At 41.7% G+C, this 20,368-nt stretch overlaps 1 protein-coding gene across 1 annotated transcript in view; it reads right to left on the bottom strand.

The window, feature by feature from the left end:
* Positions 1-11,404: 11,404 nt before the first annotated feature.
* Positions 11,405-20,368, bottom strand: part of SPEF2 (sperm flagellar 2) — a 189,746-nt gene continuing 180,782 nt past the window's right edge. The window contains exons 35-37 of the mRNA XM_005556713.5: positions 18,083-18,328; positions 17,784-17,906; positions 11,405-11,552 (exon numbers count right to left, since the gene is read on the bottom strand). Coding sequence (XP_005556770.2) covers positions 11,463-11,552; positions 17,784-17,906; positions 18,083-18,328 — 459 coding nt within the window. The 3' untranslated portion in view covers positions 11,405-11,462. The remainder of the gene's footprint in view (positions 11,553-17,783; positions 17,907-18,082; positions 18,329-20,368) is intronic.

Below are 20,368 nucleotides of genomic sequence, written 5' to 3'. Positions count from 1 at the left end.
TCGAACACCTGGCCTCAGGCAATCCTCCCACCTTGGCTTCCCAAAGTGCTGGGATTACAGGTGTGAGCCACCATACTTGGCCTCAGAAGGAAGGTTTTTTAAGCAAAAATGTGACATGCTTAATCAGAGTTTTAGGAATATTATGTTAAGAGTAGAGTAGAGACTGTGCTGGGAAAGAAATATAGAGGATTGGGGAGAAGATACAGAGGGGGTCAATTGAAGAGTATTTCAAGTCTAGAAAAAATATTTTGAGAGCTTTTGAAATAGAGTAGTGACCGTAGGAACCCAAAGGAGAGGAAAATTGTGAGAAAAATTTACAAGGAGTAACCAGTAAGACTTGGGTATGATGGGAGAGAGAGAATGAGGAAGCAAGGACAGCACTGAAGTTTTGAGTATGGGAGACCAGAAGAACCACAGATGTTGCCATTAATATAGAATGGGAAGTTAGGAGGAGGAACTCTTCCTGTAGAGCCTCAGAAATGGAAGGGGCTACAAGGTCATCCAGTCAAAGGCTACATCTGATGTCGGTATCCCCTCGTCTCCCACTTTAATAATCTGTTAGGGAACCATAGACTGGCCCAGATGGGACAGCAACTAAGTGGCTGGGTATGGTATTGGGTTCTGAGGCCTGGAGTCCCATTGCAAGGAAATCTGGGATGCTCACAGTGCAATAAGCCTAGTCAGAGTGTTCTAGAGAATTGAGAGAACCACACATGATAAAGGATAAGCTGAAAGGGCCCTTTGGGGAGATAGAAGTTTGGGTAGTAGAGCTGAGCAACTGATTCAGTAGAGATGAAATTGCAGGAGGAGCAGGACAAAGAGGTAAAGGACTGGGCTCCTGCCATGGCTGTCAACTTCCCTGCTACAGTGAACCTGGCCTTTGTCAGAAAACTTCTGTGCTTTTGGTGAGAGGGAGCTCATAGCTTTCAATGGTCAGCTGAAATCTCTCATGCTTTATCATTCACCACTAGTGTTAGTTCATCGCTGGAGGCCTGGAAAGGATGCTTCATCTAAACAGCTTTTCAGATGGTTGGTGATAGCTCCCCTAAATCTGAAGTTTCTCTTCCTTGTCCCCCAAATCTGAAGCTTCTCTTCTCAAGGATGAAGTCTCCTCACTTCAGTCACACGTGTATGTGTATAGAACTGACATATATCCCAGTTCATCTGCATAGATAGAGTGCACATATATTAAATTGTGAGGCCATTAACTTTATCCAGAACTGCAGTTGAGGTCTGACCACCACAAATCAGAGGAAAGTCAGCACCTCCTCGAGCTATTTTATTACCACTAATTCTCTGAAGATAATGGGTTCTCCTGGGGCCACATAACACAGCCAATTAGATTCACTTGACATTGAACAAAGCCTTTTGTTTTTATTTTTAAACACTGCTAAGCCATGCTTCATCCTGTGTTTGTGTGGTGGGTTATTTGTACCTGAGCATAGACAACTGGGTAAGAGGATGGCTTTTGGGGTTAGTATTGGGTTCCTAGTCTGTGTCTGTTTTTTACCAGCTGTATGACTTTGGGCAAGTTACGTAACTTCTCTAAACCTCATTTCTTCATATGTAAATGGCAATCTTAAGGGTACCTACTTCACAGAATTGTCAGAACTAAACGAGATAAGGAGCATTTAGCACAGTTCCTAGCTCACAGTAAACCCTCAATAATACTAGCTATTATTATCTATTGTTACCTAATATTAATATCTCAATCTTGTTAGGTGGGACTCATCCTTCAGGAAATTATTGGGTCCTCTTTCTCTTAGTAAACATAATTTAATTCCAATCTCTTTCAACTTTGTGTCAACCACAATTCTAATTAACATGAATTCTATACCTCTCTTTGAATATCTTTGTTGATGGACTGTATCACAGAGGTGAATAAGATCGACATGGTCAATATCCCCTATAGTCATCAGTCCAGTGAGGAAGACAGTTAATGAATAACCCATGTATGAATCTTCTGTGTTTGCTAAAGTTATTTCACCAGTTGCAAATTCACTTGTCTTTGCATCTAGCCATATTTGTTTACCTTGTTCCCAAGGATATCATGGAGATATGAATAACTGTAAAATGCCCTATTGATGTCCAAATGCCCTGTATCTGGAAAGAGATGAGTAATGATGAAGACTCAAATTTGGAGATTATATCTAAGAAGCCTAGCAGGTTTTCAGGCTAGTAGGTAGATGTGTGTGAGCTTCTGGAGGTCACAGAAGTCAGAGATGAAGAAAAATATTTAAGTCCTTTACATACCGATGAGAATGGAAGATAAGTAGATGGTTGGAATAATCAAGAGAGAATGGAATGAGACATAGGAAGAGAAAATAAACTGCATAAGGAGAAGTAATTATAGAGATAAAAAGACAGTTAGCAGAGTTTGTAGTCTCTCTTGTAATCCAAGGGAGAATAAAATTTTGAAAATGAGGCAGTGATTAATAGGATACAAATATGGAGATAAATTGCTACTGCATTTGTTTATTGAAAGGCCATTTAGGACCTTTCTGAGGGGTAAGTTTCAGTGGATCAGCAAAGAGAAAGCAAGATATTTTACAGGTTAAAAAAAACTGGCTGCAAAGCAGAAAAATAATAGATAAAAATTTAATAAAATTTAAAAAGCTGGTTATTTGAAAAGATGAATAAAATTGATTAATCTCTAGACAGAGTGACCAAGAAAAAAGACAAAAAACATAGGAATAAAAAGAGGTCATCACTACAGAACCTACCAATGTTAAAATAATAATAAGGGAATATTACAAATTTTTGTCAATAAATTTAGGAACTTAGATGTAAAGGACAAATTCCTTGAAAGACACCATATCTCACCCAAGAAGAAATAGATAATCTTAATACTCCTATACCTATTAAATAAATTGAATTAGTAATTAAAATTCTTCCAACAAAGAAAACTCTGGGTCAGGAGGCTTTATTGGAAATACTTAAGGAAGAAAAACTAATTCTACATAAACTCTTCTATAAAATAGAAGGAATGCATACTAACTCATTTATGATGCCAGAATTAACCTGCTATGAAAACCAAGTGTATTACAAGAAAATAAAACTATAGACCAATCTCTCTCCCAAACCTAGATCAAAAAATTCTCAAGAAAATATTAGTAACTCAAATCCATTTTTATACAAAAAGTGTAATACATTCCTGGAATGCAAGGCTGGTTCATCACTCAAAATTAAACTAAGTAATTTCCCATATCAATATACTAAAAAAGAGAAAACATGATAAATTTTTAGATGCAGAAAATAATTATCTGACAAAATTGAATATCTGTTCATAAAAATAACTGACAGGTGGTAAAGTAGGAGGAATGAGGGCAAATTATTATTTTAAGAAGTCTGACAGTAAAAGAAAACAGAGACAGAAAAAGAGAAAAGTAACTCTAGGCGTAAGTAGAGTAGTGTTATAGGAAGGAGCTTTCCCCCATATCTTTTAAGTCTTGAACAGGTTTATATCCTGAGGGGAAGTGGCCAGAGGAGACAGACCAAAAACAGACAATATTGGAAATAATGATAGACTAGGGTTTTAGAGGTTGGGGAGGGATTATGACCCATAGCATGATAGGAACAAATAGACTTTAAGAGGTTTGCTACTCTGGGACTGAAGGGAAGGATGAGAGAATAAGTATGGATGCAGAGGTTACATGAAGCAGCAAAGTTTGGCACTGTTAGATGGAAGAGGAAAAGTGAAAAGGCTCACACTGGACATTCTTACAGCTCTCAGAGATTCCCGTCTCAAAGGGAGGCAATGTGTTGTGGAGAAAAGAGCATGGGCTTTGGCACTGGTTTCTATTGGGGTTGAATCACAGTTCTGCCTGAGCCTAGTTGGGCAATCCTGTGCAAGTCACCTAACCTCTCTGATACTCAGTGTCCTCACCTGTAAAGGGGAAAGTAATAGCAAACCCAGAGCATTATTACAAGGACAAAAATAAGAAAATTATGCAGGCAACATAGCATAACCCATAGCCTCATAACCCATAGCAAGTGCTCAATACATGCTATTCTCATTTCTTTTGCCTTTATAAAGAAAATAGAGGTGGGACCAACATTGTGGGAAATAAAAAAGACATCTGGATCAGAGCTTGTGGGAAATGCAATGAGATGTTTACTAAAGACGTGTGAAAATAAGTGAGTAGTAGCAATGTCAGATAAGATTGCGGTTATGTGTTAAATAGATCATGCTATGATAAGCAAATAGGGGTAGGAGATAAATGTGCAAACAGTGGAAGAAGTGAGAGAGACTCTGGCTCATGCCTAGTCACCAGACCTGCTTCATTCTGATGATGATTAAGAGACTCTGATCTGGCAAAGACCAGGAGACACTTTGTGTGCTGGTTGCCATCCTACTGCTTAGAGGAGTTAATGAGCCTCAAAAGAAAGATTCCATAATTTTTCTATTTAACCACACTGTGCCAAAAATTATTATAAGAATGCTGCTTGCTATGCTTTAGTGTTTTTCTATTGCAATGTATTGTTGCCTTGTCTCGTTCAATTCTTAATGAAATGTGGATTCGCTTACTGCCTATGTCCTTATGATATTTTATTGATTTGAACTCTGTTTTCAGATATTCTTCTCCCTTCTCTAGAATTACTAGAACTACCCTTTTGGCCCACATGTGAATCAGCTAAATTGAAATTTTGTAATCTCAGGTAGGGTTTCTTCTCCATCTCCCAAGCACACATCTGGATCAGTATCCTCCATTAGCTTGAAGATAAGTGCTCTTGGAATAGAGCTTCAAGTGAACTTTAGCCCACAAGAAGCAAAATTAGGAAATGTGTCTCTTTGTAGAATTAGAATTCCCACTAATAATAAGAATTGTCTTGGGCTGCTCATTGACTTAGTGATCAATTTAAATGTGATTTTCCCACATATTTTGCACAAATGTATCAACATAACATAAAACTGGTATGGTTTTGAGTCTTAGGTTCTGGGGCACAGCAACAAAGAAAATACACAAAACTCTGACCTCACAGAATTTACAACTGACTGGAGTAATAGATGAGAGAGTAAAATATACTGTAGTTTGTTAGATGTTGATAAGTGTGATGGGAAAAAAAAATAAGCATGGGGGTAAGATGTGGTGAGTTGCTTCTATTTTGTATGAGGTAATGAGAGAAGGCTTTATTGATAAAGTGACATTTGAGCAGAGACCCGCAGGAATTTGTGGGACAAATAATGTAGAGATGTGGGAGGAAAATCATTCTAAGCAGAGAGAATAGCAAGCACAAAGGCCCTGTGGCAGGAGTATACCCGGTGGGTTCCAAGATGGGCAAGGTAGTTTTGTCACTTAAGCAGTGAGAAAGAGGAGAACAGGAGATGGGGTCAAAGAGGCGGCGAGGGTAAGATCAAGATGAGGACTTGGGCTGGATTCTGGGTGACACAGGACATAGAGGGTTGGAGCAGAAGTGTGACATGGCCTGACTTGAATTATAAAAGGTTCCCTCTGGCTGCGGTGCTTAAAAACAGTCTGTAGGGGGAGCAAGAACAGAAACAGGATCACTGGTTACCCGGATACTGCAGTAATCCAAACAAGAGATGGTGATGGCTTGGACCAGACTTCCTGCGACAAAGAAGTAAAGAAGATCACCTTCTAGATGCATTTTCAGGGTCTATCCTACCTGATTTGCTGATAGACTGGAGGTAGGATATGAGAGAAAGAGGTAACTCAAGGATGACTTCAAGTTCTCTGGTTTGAATAGCAGGAGGACACAGTTGCCTAAAATGAAAGAGGACTTAGAGGAGCAGGTTTGAGGGAGAGGAAAATCAGAAATTCACCCTGGACACGCTGAGTTTGAGATGACTATTAGTCATCCATGTGGAAAATGGGGGGCCATTAAGACAGACAAGTTTGGATTTTGGACGAAGGTAGGAATAGAAATTTCAGTGTTGGGAGCCTCTATAATATCCATGAAGTCATGGAAATCAGTGGATCATCCAGGGATTGACTGTAGATGGAGAAGACCCTCCTACACTCAGAGGTTGAGCAGAAGAGGAGGATCTAGCCAATGAGAAGACCCACAGGGGTTATCATAGAAGCAGCCCAGCCACCGAGAATACATCACCATTCTTGAAAGTTTCTTGATAAGTGTCATTGAATTTGAGTCACCAACTTATCAAGCAAAAAGATGAAATTGTACATCTATCTATGAAGTGTTAGGCAGGAATCTAGACCCAACATGGCAGTGTTACCCAGCATAGCAGGCCTTTTGTTAAAGACTCCCTTCACCCTTGTACACACCCACAGACTTACATGCGTCAGAGTTCTGGCTGGGCAGCCACACTGCCCCATGACCTGCAGCTCACCTGCATTCCATAAGTTTGTAAACAGCAATTTTGGTTGACAGTTTCGAAGACCCCTTCCTCATGACCCTTACTCAACTCCTGCCCTAGTAGTTTCAAGACCCCCCAGGCCCTGTTTGCACAACCAGCTTCCCTACCTCTCGGGCTGTAAAAAGCCCCTACCCTCCTCCCTCAGCACAACTTCCTCGGCCCATGCCTTTGGACTGAGGAACCTTGCCCGCAAGCCCTAATAAAAGGCTATTCTCACTGCCATTTGCCTTGTGTCTTCATTCCCGGATTGGCTCCAGCCTCAGTTTACCTTTACATTTGGTGCTGAAACCTGGGAGGAGACCCCCCTCCCCGGACCCCTGCCAGGTCGGGCGGGCTCTCCTCTCCCCAAGCCGGGATCCCCTCCTCAAGCCTGGAGCCATCTCACCAAATTTGACTCAATTCGATCACTGTTGGGTAAGTTTCCCCCCGTCCTGAAGGCTCCCTCCGGGAGTCCCTGTCTGAAATGTGCGGCCGCATCAGGGGCTCTCTCCGGTCAACTGTGACCTTGGCATGGGAGACTAGGAGTCATCCAACCTCCCCGGAAGCCACCGTACCCCGCACTCCACGTGGCAGTGAGAGGACACTCCCATCGCCTCCAGACTGCCCGCCTTGAGACCATGGGAACTACCCAGTCCAAACCAAACCGAAAATCCCCTCTGAGGTGCCTCTTGGCTGATTTCCAGACTTTAGGCTTCAGCCAAGACCTAAAACAAAAGCGGCTTATTTTCTTCTGCACAGTAGCATGACCGCAGTATAAATTGGATAATCAGTCTCAGTAGCCTGCAGAAGGCACTCTGGACTTTAACATTCTCACAGATCTGACCAACTTCTGTGAGAGACTAGGCAAATGGTACGAGATACCCTATGTTCAAGCCTTTTGGGACTTGCATTCTCACTCAGATCTCTGCGCTCAATGCTCATTAGCTCAGGTCCTACTCGCAACGTCTCTTCCCTCAACCAAGGAGAGGGATGATTCCTCCTCTTTTTCTGAGCCTCCTAACACCCTATCCCGGCCACCCCTCCGGTCTCCCGCCCAACCTCCTCCTTACCCTGTCCCACCATTATCCCCGTCCTCGTCAGCGCCTCCCCTCCCTTCCACCCCTCCTGTGCCCTCGCCAAACCCGACAGATTCTGTCTCCCCTACCTCCACCTCCTCCCCTTCCTCACCTGTCTCAGCCCATACTCAGTCCAGGACCAACCTCTCGTGTCCCTTGCAAGAGGTGGCAGGTGCCAAAGGAGTAGTCCAGGTCCATGTGCTGTTTTCATGCACATGGCAGACTTGTCTAAGGTTGAAGAGTGTGTAGGCTCCTTTTCGGCCAACCCCACTCAGTATTTCAAAAAGTTCAGTATCTGTGCCAGGCATATGACCTCACCTGGCATGATCCCCATGTCGTCATGACCTCAACCCTGTCCCCTGAGGAATGGGAGTGTATCCTAGTGGCAGCCAGGCAGCACGCTGACCAGGTTCATTTAACTGACCATGCCATGCCAGTCGGCACTGAGGCGGTGCCCTCAGCCAAGCCCAACTAGGACTAGTAGGTTGGTCAGGTAGGCCGCCGCCACTGAGATATGATGGTCCAGTGCCTTCTTGCTGGCATGCAGGCAGCCTCCAATAAGTTAATCAATTTTAATAAGTTAAAGGAGGTAGTCCAAGGCTTAGATGAAAATCTGGCTGTTTTTCTTAACCGACTGACAGAGTCACTTATTCAGTACACCCGCCTTGACCCTGCCTCCCCTGCAGGAGGAGCCATCTTAGCTTCATACCTTATTTTTCAGTCGGCCCCCGATATCCAAAAAAAGTTAAAAAAGGTGGAGGATGGCCCTCAAACTCCCATCCAGGACTTAGTCAAACTGGCCTTCGAGGACTACAACTCCAGGGAGGAAGCAGCTGAGACCCAACGACAGGCCAGGCTAAAACAGAAGGTACAACTCCAAACCCAGGCCTTGGTAAGCAGCCCTGAGGCTGGCCAGCTCCAGGAGCTCCCAGAAAGGAGGTACTCCCCAAGCACCATCTGGTGCCTGCTTCAAGTGAGGCAATGATGGCCACTGGGCCAGGCAGTGCCCTAATCCAAAGGAGCCAACTTGCCCCTGTCCGAACTGTCGGCAGATAGGCCACTGGAAGTCAGACTGCCCCAACCTGAGGATGGTCACTGCACCTCCACGTGATGACCCTCCTCCAGGTATTGGAGGCGCCTTCCAGCTCCTCGACACTGGTGAAGATTGAAGAGGCCCAGACTCAGGGACCCCCTCACTCTCGCTGAGCCCAGGGTCATGCTCCAGGTAGCGGGTAAGTCCATATCCTTCCTTATGGACACGAGGGCTACCTACTCTGTTTTGCCTTCCTTCAGTGGCCCCAGCCACCCCTCCACTGTCACAGTCATGGGAATTGACAGCACTCCCTCCACCTACCGCCAGACTCCTCCTCTGTCTTGCCACCTGGATGACTCCCTCTTCTCACACTCATTTCTTATCATTCCTTCGTGCCCAGTCCCCTTGTTAGGACGAGATCTCCCCTCCAAGCTAGGGGCCTCAGTCCACTTCCGACCCAACCCCTCCCCACACCTCGTGTTCCTCTTCCCCCTTCTCTCACCTGACAAACCCAGCCAGGCTGACCCCCTACTCCTGTTTCCAGTCCCCATTAACCCTAAGGTGTGAGACACCTCCACCCCGATCATTGCCCAGCACCACACTCCAGTCCGCATCCGGCTAAAAGACCCTTCCAAGTTCCCCTCTAGACCCCAGTTCCCTATCTCCCTTAAACATCGACAGGGATTAAAACCTATCATTACATGCCTGCTCCAACAGCACATTCTGGTTCCCACCAACTCACCATGCAATACTCCTATCCTGCCTGTATGGAAAAGCTCTGGGGCTTATCATCTCATGCAGGACCTACGTCTCATCAATGAGGCAGTAGTCCCTACCTTTCCAGTTGTTCCTAATCCAGGTACACTCCTCTCGCGCATTCCACCCATTTCACTGTCCTTGGCCTGAAGGATGCCTTCTTTACCATCCCTCTACACCCAGACTGCCACTTTCTGTTTGCTTTTACATTGGAAGATCCAGACACTCATATTTCTTCCCAGCTGACTTGGACTGTTTTGCCTCAAAGGTTACATGATAGCCCCCATTTTTTCAGGACAGGCACTGGCACAGGATGTTGTCCTCTGTCCCCTGACCCACAGCACACTATTGCAGTATGTCAATGACTTATTACTACCTAGTCCTTCCTAGGAGCGCTCCCTTGCAGACACTGCTACACTTTTAAATTTTCTAGGTGACCGAGGTTATCAGGTTACCCCGGCTAAGGCTCAACTTTGCAGCCCTTCTGTCACCTACCTAGGCATACTCCTCACGCCCACTACAAAAAGCCTCACAGCAGATAGAATAAGCCTCATTGAAACTCTCCAGCCTCCTCAGGATGCGGACGAGATCTTGTCCTTCCTAGGACTGGTGGGCACAGTGAGTCTTATCCCGTGGCCCAACTCAGATCTTTAAGGCCTACATCAAGGTCATAAGCAGCCTCTCAGCCTGGCCTCTGACATCAGACAACAGGAGGAAGCCATCTCAGCTCTAGCCCAGGCAGCAAGCCCCACGACAGCAGCAACCCTTTTTCCTGGCTAACCTTAGTCAGGGAAGGGGCTCAAGTGCTACACATGGCCAAGGTACACAACATCTCTTGTTGTTTCTTGTGTGCAGCCTTGAATAAGCCCCCACTGGTTGCAGTACCCTTACCCAGCCCTTTTAACTCCTCTAACCTAACCCCTCCTTTCCCCTTCCCATCCGAACACCACATCAATGAGTCAGGACTAGTAGAAACCAGTCTCCTCACTCTAGAAAAGATTCAGGAAAGACTCCACCAGAAAAACCTCGGATCAAGGCCCTCACTTAGGAGGTGGCAGTCATCTGTGGCCAGTTAAGTCCTACCCTTTCTAAGCCCCTTACTAATCATTGGCTTCTTGCTACTCATAGCTCCCTGTGTCCTCCGCTTAATCCAGGACTGCATGAAAGAAGTGTCCCAAGTCACTTTCAATCAGATGCTGCTCCACCCCTATACCCGAGTTCCGACCTCCGAAGAACCCCACGACAACCCATACCAACAGGAAGCAGCCAGATGAACACGTTGCCCCATTTTCTTATTAGAAAGAGGTCGGAATGTTAGGCAGGAATCTAGACCCAACATGGTGGTGTTACCCAGCATAGCAGGCCTTTTGTTAAAGACTCCCTTCACCCTTGTACATACCCGCAGACTTACATGCGTCAGAGTTCCGGCTGGGCAACCACATTCCCCCATGACCTGCAGCTCACCTGCATTCCACAAGTTCGTAAACAGCAGTTTCGGTTGACAGTTTCGAAAGACCCCTTCCTCATGACCCTTACTCAACTCCTGCCCTAGTAGTTTCAAGACTCCCCAGGCCCTGTTTGCACAACCAGCTTCCCTACCTCTCGGGCTATAAAAAGCCCCTACCCTCTTCCCTCAGCGCGACTTCCTCGGCCCACGCCTTTGGACCAAGGAACCTTGCCCGCAAGCCCTAATAAAAGGCTATTCTCACTGCCATTTGTGTTGTGTCTTCATTCCTGGTTTGGCTCCAGCCTCAGTTTACCTTTACATGAAGGAAATATATTCTATTAAGAAATAATTATGAATAGATGATGGAAACAAAGCTTTACTAGCAGTTCAATTATGCAGCCTTCTTCTTGGCTACTGAAATAAACCTGGAAATTTTACTGCATATGGAGCAAGAACTATAAGATGTACCTAGAAGCACTGTGCTGATGTGGAGTTTTGGGGAAATTTTCACTATATCTGCCTAATGTAGATAGCTCTCATAGGGAGTTTTCATGACTTCTTTATTTTTGAACATATTGTTTTGGGGCCTTCCATTTTCAGAATCACTTCAAAATGCATGCTGCTTATTTTGGATTTTTACTTTGGTTTTTTTTTTCTCTCTTTATTATGAAATATTCTCCAAGATAAGGAAGGTTCTCTTTTCAATGCTGATAATAAACTGGTAGGGTTCATTTCTATACTTAAAATCATAACATATTTGACAAACACCATGGTCACATTTAATTTTTGCAAGATTTATTGCTGAATTACAAAAACCACACTCTTTTGTCCTCATTTCTTTTCCTCTGTATGTCTTAAAGGTGATCTCTCTCCATCACTTCCTTGTACATGTTCACTCCTTTGAAGAATTATTTTAATATCCTAAGACAAATGATTCAAAGATAAGTTACAAATACTAATAAGGGATGATCAATACTATGCTACACAAATACTAATAAATGATCACATAGTACATGGCAATCATTAAACAGCTTTTATTTTTTTTTCCACTGAGTAAACTTCTCCATTTAGTTTTAATCCCACCCTGAGACTTACTACTTGTACCTTTGGAAAGCTATCTAAGATCTTGGAACCTCAGTTTCCATGCCTAATAATGCAGTTGTCATATTAGGTTAATTAACATTTGTAAAAGCAGTTACACAGAACCTGGCATATAATGAATCTGCAAGTTAAAAGATTATTTCCTTATGAATGAATACAAAAACCAGTATTCACCTTCTATGAAAGAAAATGCCAATGATAAATTAATCATGTCTATAGATTTGTAGAATTTTAAAACAAAAGATTACTTTCCTGAAACTGTCTCATTCTTTGATTTAAAAAACATCAGGGAAAGAATGATCTGTTTTTCATTTGCTATACAGCTATCTTACATCTTAAATCACAGATATTTTTCAAAATATATTTAAACTATTATCACAATGTAGAAGGAGTACCAACACATGAAAAATACAGAATTGCATTTAGGTAGCTTTTAGTTTTTTTTTTTTTTTTTTTTATTTCACAAATTTAGAGAAGTGTTTTAACAATATAAGTTCCTTTTCCTCAGAGCTGAGTTTCAAAGGCTTCAATTTGACTGTGATCATTTTAGTTGAGAAGACATGAGTTTGTTCACCATTTGTGTTGACTCTTGCTTCTATGCATTGCTTCTATCAGTCACTGCGAGGAATCATAATGAAACATTTTCTTTAGAGATCTTGTTCCTTATCTCCTAAAGCCACAGGTCAATGCTAAGTGAATCAAGTGGAAAAGAAAATCTGCTCCCCATTGACTTTTCTAGTCTTACCCAGTACACTGCTTTCATTTAATATTTATTTTTTTAGAAATGGAGTTTCGCTCTGTCACCCAGGCTGGAGTGCTGTGGCAAGACCATAGCTCACTGCAGCCTCAATCTCCAAGGCTCAAGAAATCCTCCCACCTCAGTTTTCTAAGTAGCTGGGACTACAGGCACATGTTATCATGTCCAGCTAATTTTAAAGTTTTTTGTAGAGAGGAGTCTTGCTCTGTTGACCAGGTTTGTCTCAAACACCTGGCCTCAAGAAATCATCCCACCTCAGCCTCCCAAGGTGCTGGAATTACAGATGGGAACCGCTGTGCCCAGCCCACTACAATTCTTAATAACATGTCTTCTTTATATAGTATGTTTATAATAACCAATGTCATTTTAATATTATCAGAAGTTAATTTGAGGATTAAGGAATAAGCTAACTTGTGATTATCTGACACTCCATAGCATGGGGAAAGTGATAAGCTCCAGATATATTTAAACCAGTTTTAGCTAAATTTATAGCTGAAATCAGGGACCATAATTTTCAGTAGCAGTGAATGGAGAAGAGCCTGTGAAAGTCAGAAAATGTTTGACACTGGTGCTTTGAAAACACAAAGCACTGAAGCAGCGATCATATTTTGTTATAGAGATAAAGGAGAAGCTTAGAGAGTATTTTAAAGTCAGGTGCCTTGAAAACAAAGAGGGATGAAAGTCTCCTTCAGTTCACACTTATAATTATAGGTATGTTATCCTAATGTAATTGGGTCCTGATTCATTTGTTCATAAGATATTTTCTGGTGATATTCTGATTTTAACATTAAAAGATTTCTTGCTATCTCCCATTGAATATAAACCTCAATGATAAGGTAATATGCTTGATTTACAGATTTGTTATAAAAGATGTATAATAATTGAGCCTGCGTTCATCACAAGAGACTAAAGTTATCAAGTTTTTAGAGAAAATTGTTTATTCATTTACATTTATAAATATATATTTATCACAGGAAATTGACTTTGTTCACCAACAACGCAGTTCCAATATCCTCACTGATCTTGTTATATTTACACAAATCATTTTTTTAATACTTTAGGAGAATTATTTGAAAATAACTTTTTTATACAAGGCCTATGAAAGTGGAAATTAAATAAGTGACTTTAGCTGAATGCCTATAATGTCCAACACAAAATCTGGAACTTCCACATAGGTATGGACCAGAGGCTTCCTGGGATGTGTTTGGACCCTTTATCATCATGGTCCTGCACCAGTGAAAGTCCTTCTTTCTTTCCAAAGATAAGACATGTGCATTCAAGAGATTTGATGCCAGCTCACTAGTCCATCCACATATAATTGCACATGATTCAGAATTATTTACTGTGCACGGTAACTACTACAGACCAGCAGTAGTAGAAGTAGGTTGGTGCAAAAGTAATTGTGGTTCTTTGCCATTGAAAGTAATGGCAAAAACTACAACTACTTTTGCACCAACCTAATAGTAGTAGTAGTAGTAGTAGTAGTAGTAGTAGTAGTAGTAGTAGTATCTCACATTTATCGAGTGCTTTCTATCTTCCAGGAACTGAGCTAAGTACTTTATATGTATTATCTCATTTAATCTGTACAACCCCCCCACCATGAGGTGACTATGATAATTGGCCCTGTTTTACAGATGCAGACACCAAGGCACTTTGAGGTCACTTGCCTAAGGCCACACACTTCATAGGTATGAACCCAGTCAGTGAAGCTCCAGAGCCCACTCTCATAACCACAAAACCAGTCCACCTTAATACATTATTACAATTATGCATACTTAGTGTTTTCAAATATGTATCTTAAAATGTTGTCACTTCCAAACAAGAACCTTGTAAACATAAAGCTGTTAGGCAACAACCTTCACTTGCCACTGTTTATAATAGCAAACAACATTTTAACCTGAAAAACCACACTCTAGCTTTTGCTCTTCTTATCTTGAAAGATCTTCAAATGACATCACTGTGGTTGAAGTGTATTATAAAAATGTGATCTATTTACTTGTACATGGATATCTGAAGCAAAAAATGACAGGACAAGTGCAGTGGTTCTTCAAAGATTCTTTTCTCTCCATCCCTTCATTCCTTTTGTTGTTGTTGTTGTTGTTACCAAAAATGAGAATAGAACACCTTACTGGAAAGGGACCCTTTTTCACTGTAAATATCAGAATTTAGAGTTTTCAGGACACAGGCACAGCTCTTCTTGATGGACCATCATACGAATGACTCTCACTGGTAGTAGTTTACTGGCCTCTAATTAGATTCCTTGGTGGAGTGACCAGGACGAGGTGTGGAGGATGTGAGGAGGAAGAGTTAAAGCAGATGACTCGGGTATATCTTAGAGAAACATTCTGGCAATGAACTAACTCACTAACTCACTCTCTGCTATGAGAATGCCAAGTGCTACTGGTATTGTGAAACTGGTTAACAGAAGACAGACACCCTGCCACTGGGCGGCTTTCAGCCAGAGGGCTACTGTGCACCAAGGAAGGTTTGCAAATGTGCAGGCAGAGGTAGTTTCGGAGGTCAGTATGTCAGAATGCTCCTGGAATACAGGGGGTAGGGCCTGAACTGTTAGGTATTCTGCCACACTTGGGACAGTTATCCTCAAAGAGGAACTGTGCTGCTCCAAATGCCAATAGTACTTCAGTTAACATTGCTAGTTGCTGACACTCCTTCAGAAATGAGGGGAATGTGTAACTTAAAAGGAGTCCTCCAGAACTTTGGGAGGCCGAGGCAGGTGGATCACCTGAGGTCAGGAGTTCGAGACCAGCCTGGCCAACATAGTGAAGCCCCATCTGTATAAAAATACAAAAAATTAGCTGGTTGTGGTGGCAGGCACCTGTCATTCCAGCTACTCAGGAGGCTGAGGCAGGAGAATTGCGTGAACCTGGGAGGTGGAGGTTGCAGTGAGCCCAGATCATGCCACTGCACTCCAGCCTGGGCAACAAGAACAAAACTGTCTCAGAAAAAAAAAAAAAAAAGCAGGGCAGGGAGTCCTATGGATGACAGCTTTCCTGGGAAGTCAGAGCACCTATTCGGAAAGGCTAACTCTTGAAGGCAGCCATCCGTTGGCTATTTTCTTTTCTGAAGCAAAATGTCAAATAGAATCTTCTCTGCAAGTTTATTGTATTTAATCACTCTGCTCAGAGTGAAGATATTTTCAAACCATCCTGACTTTGTGGGAATCTTCCTCCCAGTATGAGAGGAAATAATTGTGGCATCATTTTTATGCTCCTACTTGTAATGAGCAATATAAAATAAGTCCTATTTTACATAATCCCAAGAATTTTGCAAATTATTTTGCTGGTTCAACGTAAGAGAGCTGTTCCCTGATAAGTGGAGCAGGGCATGTAAGCTAAAATGCAGTCTAGAGAGATGGGCCTATGGAACCCACGTTGTGCAGGATGATATTATGGCACAGTATCCCCAAGGAATGCTTGGGGATGAAGAAATATCATATCACGCCCTGCTCAGCAGCCTGTTCATTCTCTCTTGCTTTTCAAATGGAATCCACATTTTCCTGTGTGATATCTGGGTTCTTCGCAATCTGGCCTGATCTTACCAATTTAATGGGATCATTTTATACCTTTCCCAGGCTCTTCATGGGGTGAGGCTCCTGCAGTCCTTCTTCCATGCCTTCCCCAGACCTTGCCTTCACCCAGGACCCTGCTGCCTCCCTACCCCAGCAGCAAAATCCATGCAGACTTCCCTTTCCCTCTCTCTACCTTCCCAAACCCTGGCCATCGTTCAAGACCCAGTTTATTCCTTCTTGGGTAGACTCCCTCCATGCTTCCAGCACAAAAATATCATGTATTGAATTCCTATAATTTTGCACTTGGTTGGTTTAACTTACATCATTTTCTTGCGATTCCCGCATGTAAAAATTATCTTGCAAAAAGGAGTTAATTTTTTTTAGAGCAGTGACCAAATTATGTACTCAATTTTCTTTCTCCAATGGAAGCTTATGACATGGGTCTCAGTAGTAGGTGATCAATATTGAATAGTACCCCTAACAGCCATCATTTCTGTAGCCCTTCCCCTGTGTCAGATACCATGCCAAGTGCTTTACATGCACGACCTCACTTAATCCTCACCATCACCCTTTCAATATGAATGTCTCATCCCCATTTAACAGATGAGAAAGCCAGGATTAAGAGAAAGTTAAGGTCAGGGAGCTACTGAGGGGTAGACCTGAGATTCAGTCCCATGACCTGAGTCCAGAGCCTGTGTTCTTAAATGCTATAATCATATTTCATTACTGCATAGGCTTTGTGTCTAAACAGCTGCTAGCTTGTTAGAAATCAACTTCAGTTATACTAATGCAGGCAATAAAATTAATTTTAATATTAATAATTTAATATTTTAAAGAATCAGCAATTTAGAACAAAAACATTTAGGCACACAGAAAGATATTTAAGTCTGAAGAGTTTCATTTGTGGGTATAGGAAGAAAACAGCAAAATGTAACTTGTTATCATTGAGAAGTCAAGATACACAATCTATACTTTACAAAAGTGAAAGTGCTTTTATTTTCAACTCAGCAAACCCTTTGTAGTTCAATATAGAACTCACAGGAGCCAAACAGGGAGACTTCATGTTAAACTGGTATCTGAGAGGAATGTAGTCCCACGGTATGAAAGGGAGTTGGTGTCAGTCTCTGCCCTCCTTAGCCCCTGCTGTTAAAGGCCCGGGACTCGCCTTAGTGGATGCACATTTAGCACGTGTGGTCCAGACCTGCTTGGTGGTTATGTGATTTCTGAGTTGCAGTTCTTCCTTTCTTCTGCTGGGTTTGTCCAGTTTCTCTGGGGTTTGTCCTTAGTTTCTCCATCTTGCACACTGTTTTCCTGATGGAAGTGGTGCCCAACCTTTTGCACACACTATCATTTCCACGACAGAGATGATGTGTACCATGAGTGATTAGAGTACAATGAATATGTCAGCACTTGGCTGGAGATCATGGTCTTGGTTAGCTCTTTTTGGCAGGAGGAATCTTATTCTCCAAACTCTTCAATCACAGGCTAGGGTCACTACACAGCTACAGTGACAATCCTAACACTGTCACCCACCCAGCTTTAACTACCACCTATCAACTGTGTCTAAGCTTGCTGCCCTGTGGATATTTCAGGCTGACTTTTCTGGCCTGGTATGATTACCAGCTTAGCTTCTCCAGATTCTGGCCTGGCCTGGCCTAGCAGAGTCCAGTTTCTTTCTCTTCCATGCCAGCTCACATTTAGAAACATCGTAGCATGTCCTGAACTGGAGCCCAACCACATTAGAGCACTTTGGGGTAATACTCACAGGAAACTTATAGTCTGAATAATTTGAAATCAGGTCTTGAATAAAAGGATGCTTCAAGAGAACAGCAACTTCAATTGGCTCCAGGTTCTTGGCACCTAGGTCTTGAAATGTTTTTATGAAGCCCTTTAAAGAAGAAGAAAATGAAGTCAATCAACCTTACAATCCAGCAGCTGTTAAAAAATACTTGTATTTACTAAAGAGATTCTGTATAATTTCTATACAATGATATATTTTGAGAGCAGTTCCATAAAAATATGCTCAGAATTGAGGCCAACTTTTTACAAAATAATCTAACCAACCTCTGCATAAATGTTCTCTATCTTTAGGTGGCTGGCAAATCTGTTAGAGTCCTGTGCTTCACTTCCCCCTTTGAACACTTTGAGTAATGTTTCCATGGATATCTTTTCATTGTTTGCATTTTCAGGGATTTCTTCATCCTTCTGTTCCCTTTCCTCCCTGTTGTCTTTTAACTTCCTTTCTTCTTTTGCAGCATTTTCCTCAGGTTCAGGAAATTCCTCAGCTGGACTTGCATCAGTTGAGGAGGTCTGCAAGTTAAATGAAGAGAACATGAAGTCAACCTGAAGTTTTTTCCACCAATAGAGACTTTTAGAATTTACCAATTTCATAATCACACACTTTTCATGAATGACAGAGCCTACCACAAACTAGCTAGCCAGTCTAGAAGACAATACGCTAGCTGTCTTGAAAATCACAATGTCAAAATTCAAGACCAGTTTTACTTGTAGTGTATAGAAGCTTGTATAGTGTGGGGTGTGTCCTACACATCTTCATACATTCTTGGGCTGACTACACTGCCAGGTACTTCTACACCTGTAATAGATACAGATATACACATGTATATAGATGTTAAATGAGATTTGCTTTTGAAATTGATTGCAATTGAGAGGCTAAGGCAAGTCAATTGCTCTAGCTTGACAGATTCTAAGAGCTTCAGAAACATTTCTTTGGACACTGGAGGATATCCCAACTAAACACTCGGAAGGCAAAAATAGAAAACAAATCCAGTATACAAAATCAGGTTGAGATTTTTACTGCTGCTCTTTGAAATCTGGCCAAAAGTTATGAACTCAGGCACTCATGAGTATGGTGAGGAGTAAATTGTTTTGATTTCTTATGTATCAAAAGCCTGAATGTATATATTCTTCTTATGTATCCTACCATTGACCCAGTAGTTACAGGACTAGGAATTGATCCTGAAGAAATATTCATTTGCACAAATACTTTTGTATATGGCTGTTCATTCAGTGTTACAGCAAACATAGAAAACCTAAGATTCCTAAAAATGGGGGAATGGTAATATGAACTCTATTTCTGCAACAGAATATTACACTGCCATGAAAAATGATGGTTTAGCAGAATTCTTAATAACACAAGAAAACACTCAGGATAGGATAAGTGCAAAAAGAAAGCAGAAAACAAAGTAATACATGCAGTAGGATACTTTGCTTATATATCTATACTATTGATGAAAATGGAAAGCAAACACATTAAAGAGTTAACAGTGGTGACTTCTGGATAGCAGAATAGACAATTTCCTTTGCTTTGTGCTTCTTACATTCTCTATAGTAAATTTGTGTGTATATGTGTGTGTATACATGTGTGTATGTATGTATGCTTCAATATTTGATAATTTGCCAAGAGAAAAAGCAGCATTTTGGCATTTTGGCTAGCCAGATATCACAGAATATCTGAGACCTGATCTCCTTTATTCCAAAGAAGAAAAAAATGCGAATTTAGGAGGGTGCCAATGCTGTAAATATTTAATTCAGTAGAATTATTAAGTCTATATATAGATTGTGTAAGCTCTTTCTAAATAGTCATGTAAATGTCATGTATGGAAGAATTATGATGCAGCATAAAATTAAGCCTCTGGTAGTCACATGTCCCTATAAAAAATTTGGAGGGACAGTGGGCAGTGTAATGAAGGCAGATTTGCTATAGCTCTGTGTGGTCACTTTGCCTTAGTTGGGTCTCTATATCCATTGTTAAGTTTGGAATTTAAGCTTGAAAAAAGCTTGAAAAAAAAAAAGAGAAAAAAAGACAGAGAGGGAAAATTTCGGAATCAAAATTTTGGAATAAAAATCATACATATTTATATAATTTTCCTCCAGGCTTTTGTCCATGTTAAACAATTGGAAATGCTACATGGCAGAAAAGTGAAATCAGCTTTAGCATTTCTACCCAGGAATCTTGGGGATTATTGCATTGGCTACCCATCAATAATTTTCCAGGGCAACGAAACAGTATAGTGAAATGAACATAGTTGTGATGTAAAACATCTTTCTGAGTGAGTCCAGGATGAATAAATTTCTATTCAGAGTGTAGCATAGGTTCTGTGTACCCAAGATAGAACATACCCAACATAGCTGTGGGCAAGCAAACGACTAGCTGCTTAGACGAGCAGATGATATCAAACTTAAGCAAAGAAGGAACCTGGCCTCTCTGTAACTCTTTCCATAATTAGGGAGAAGCTTACTTTCCAAAGGCCTGATGTAAGCATAATGGAATAAATGATTCCAAAGTCCTGATGTAAGCCTAATGGAATAAATGATTTTTAAAAAAAT

Source organism: Macaca fascicularis, chromosome 6, assembly GCF_037993035.2.
Source record: "Macaca fascicularis isolate 582-1 chromosome 6, T2T-MFA8v1.1".
Taxonomy (NCBI): domain Eukaryota; kingdom Metazoa; phylum Chordata; class Mammalia; order Primates; family Cercopithecidae; genus Macaca; species Macaca fascicularis.
This window is presented reverse-complemented; position numbering and strand designations above follow the sequence as displayed.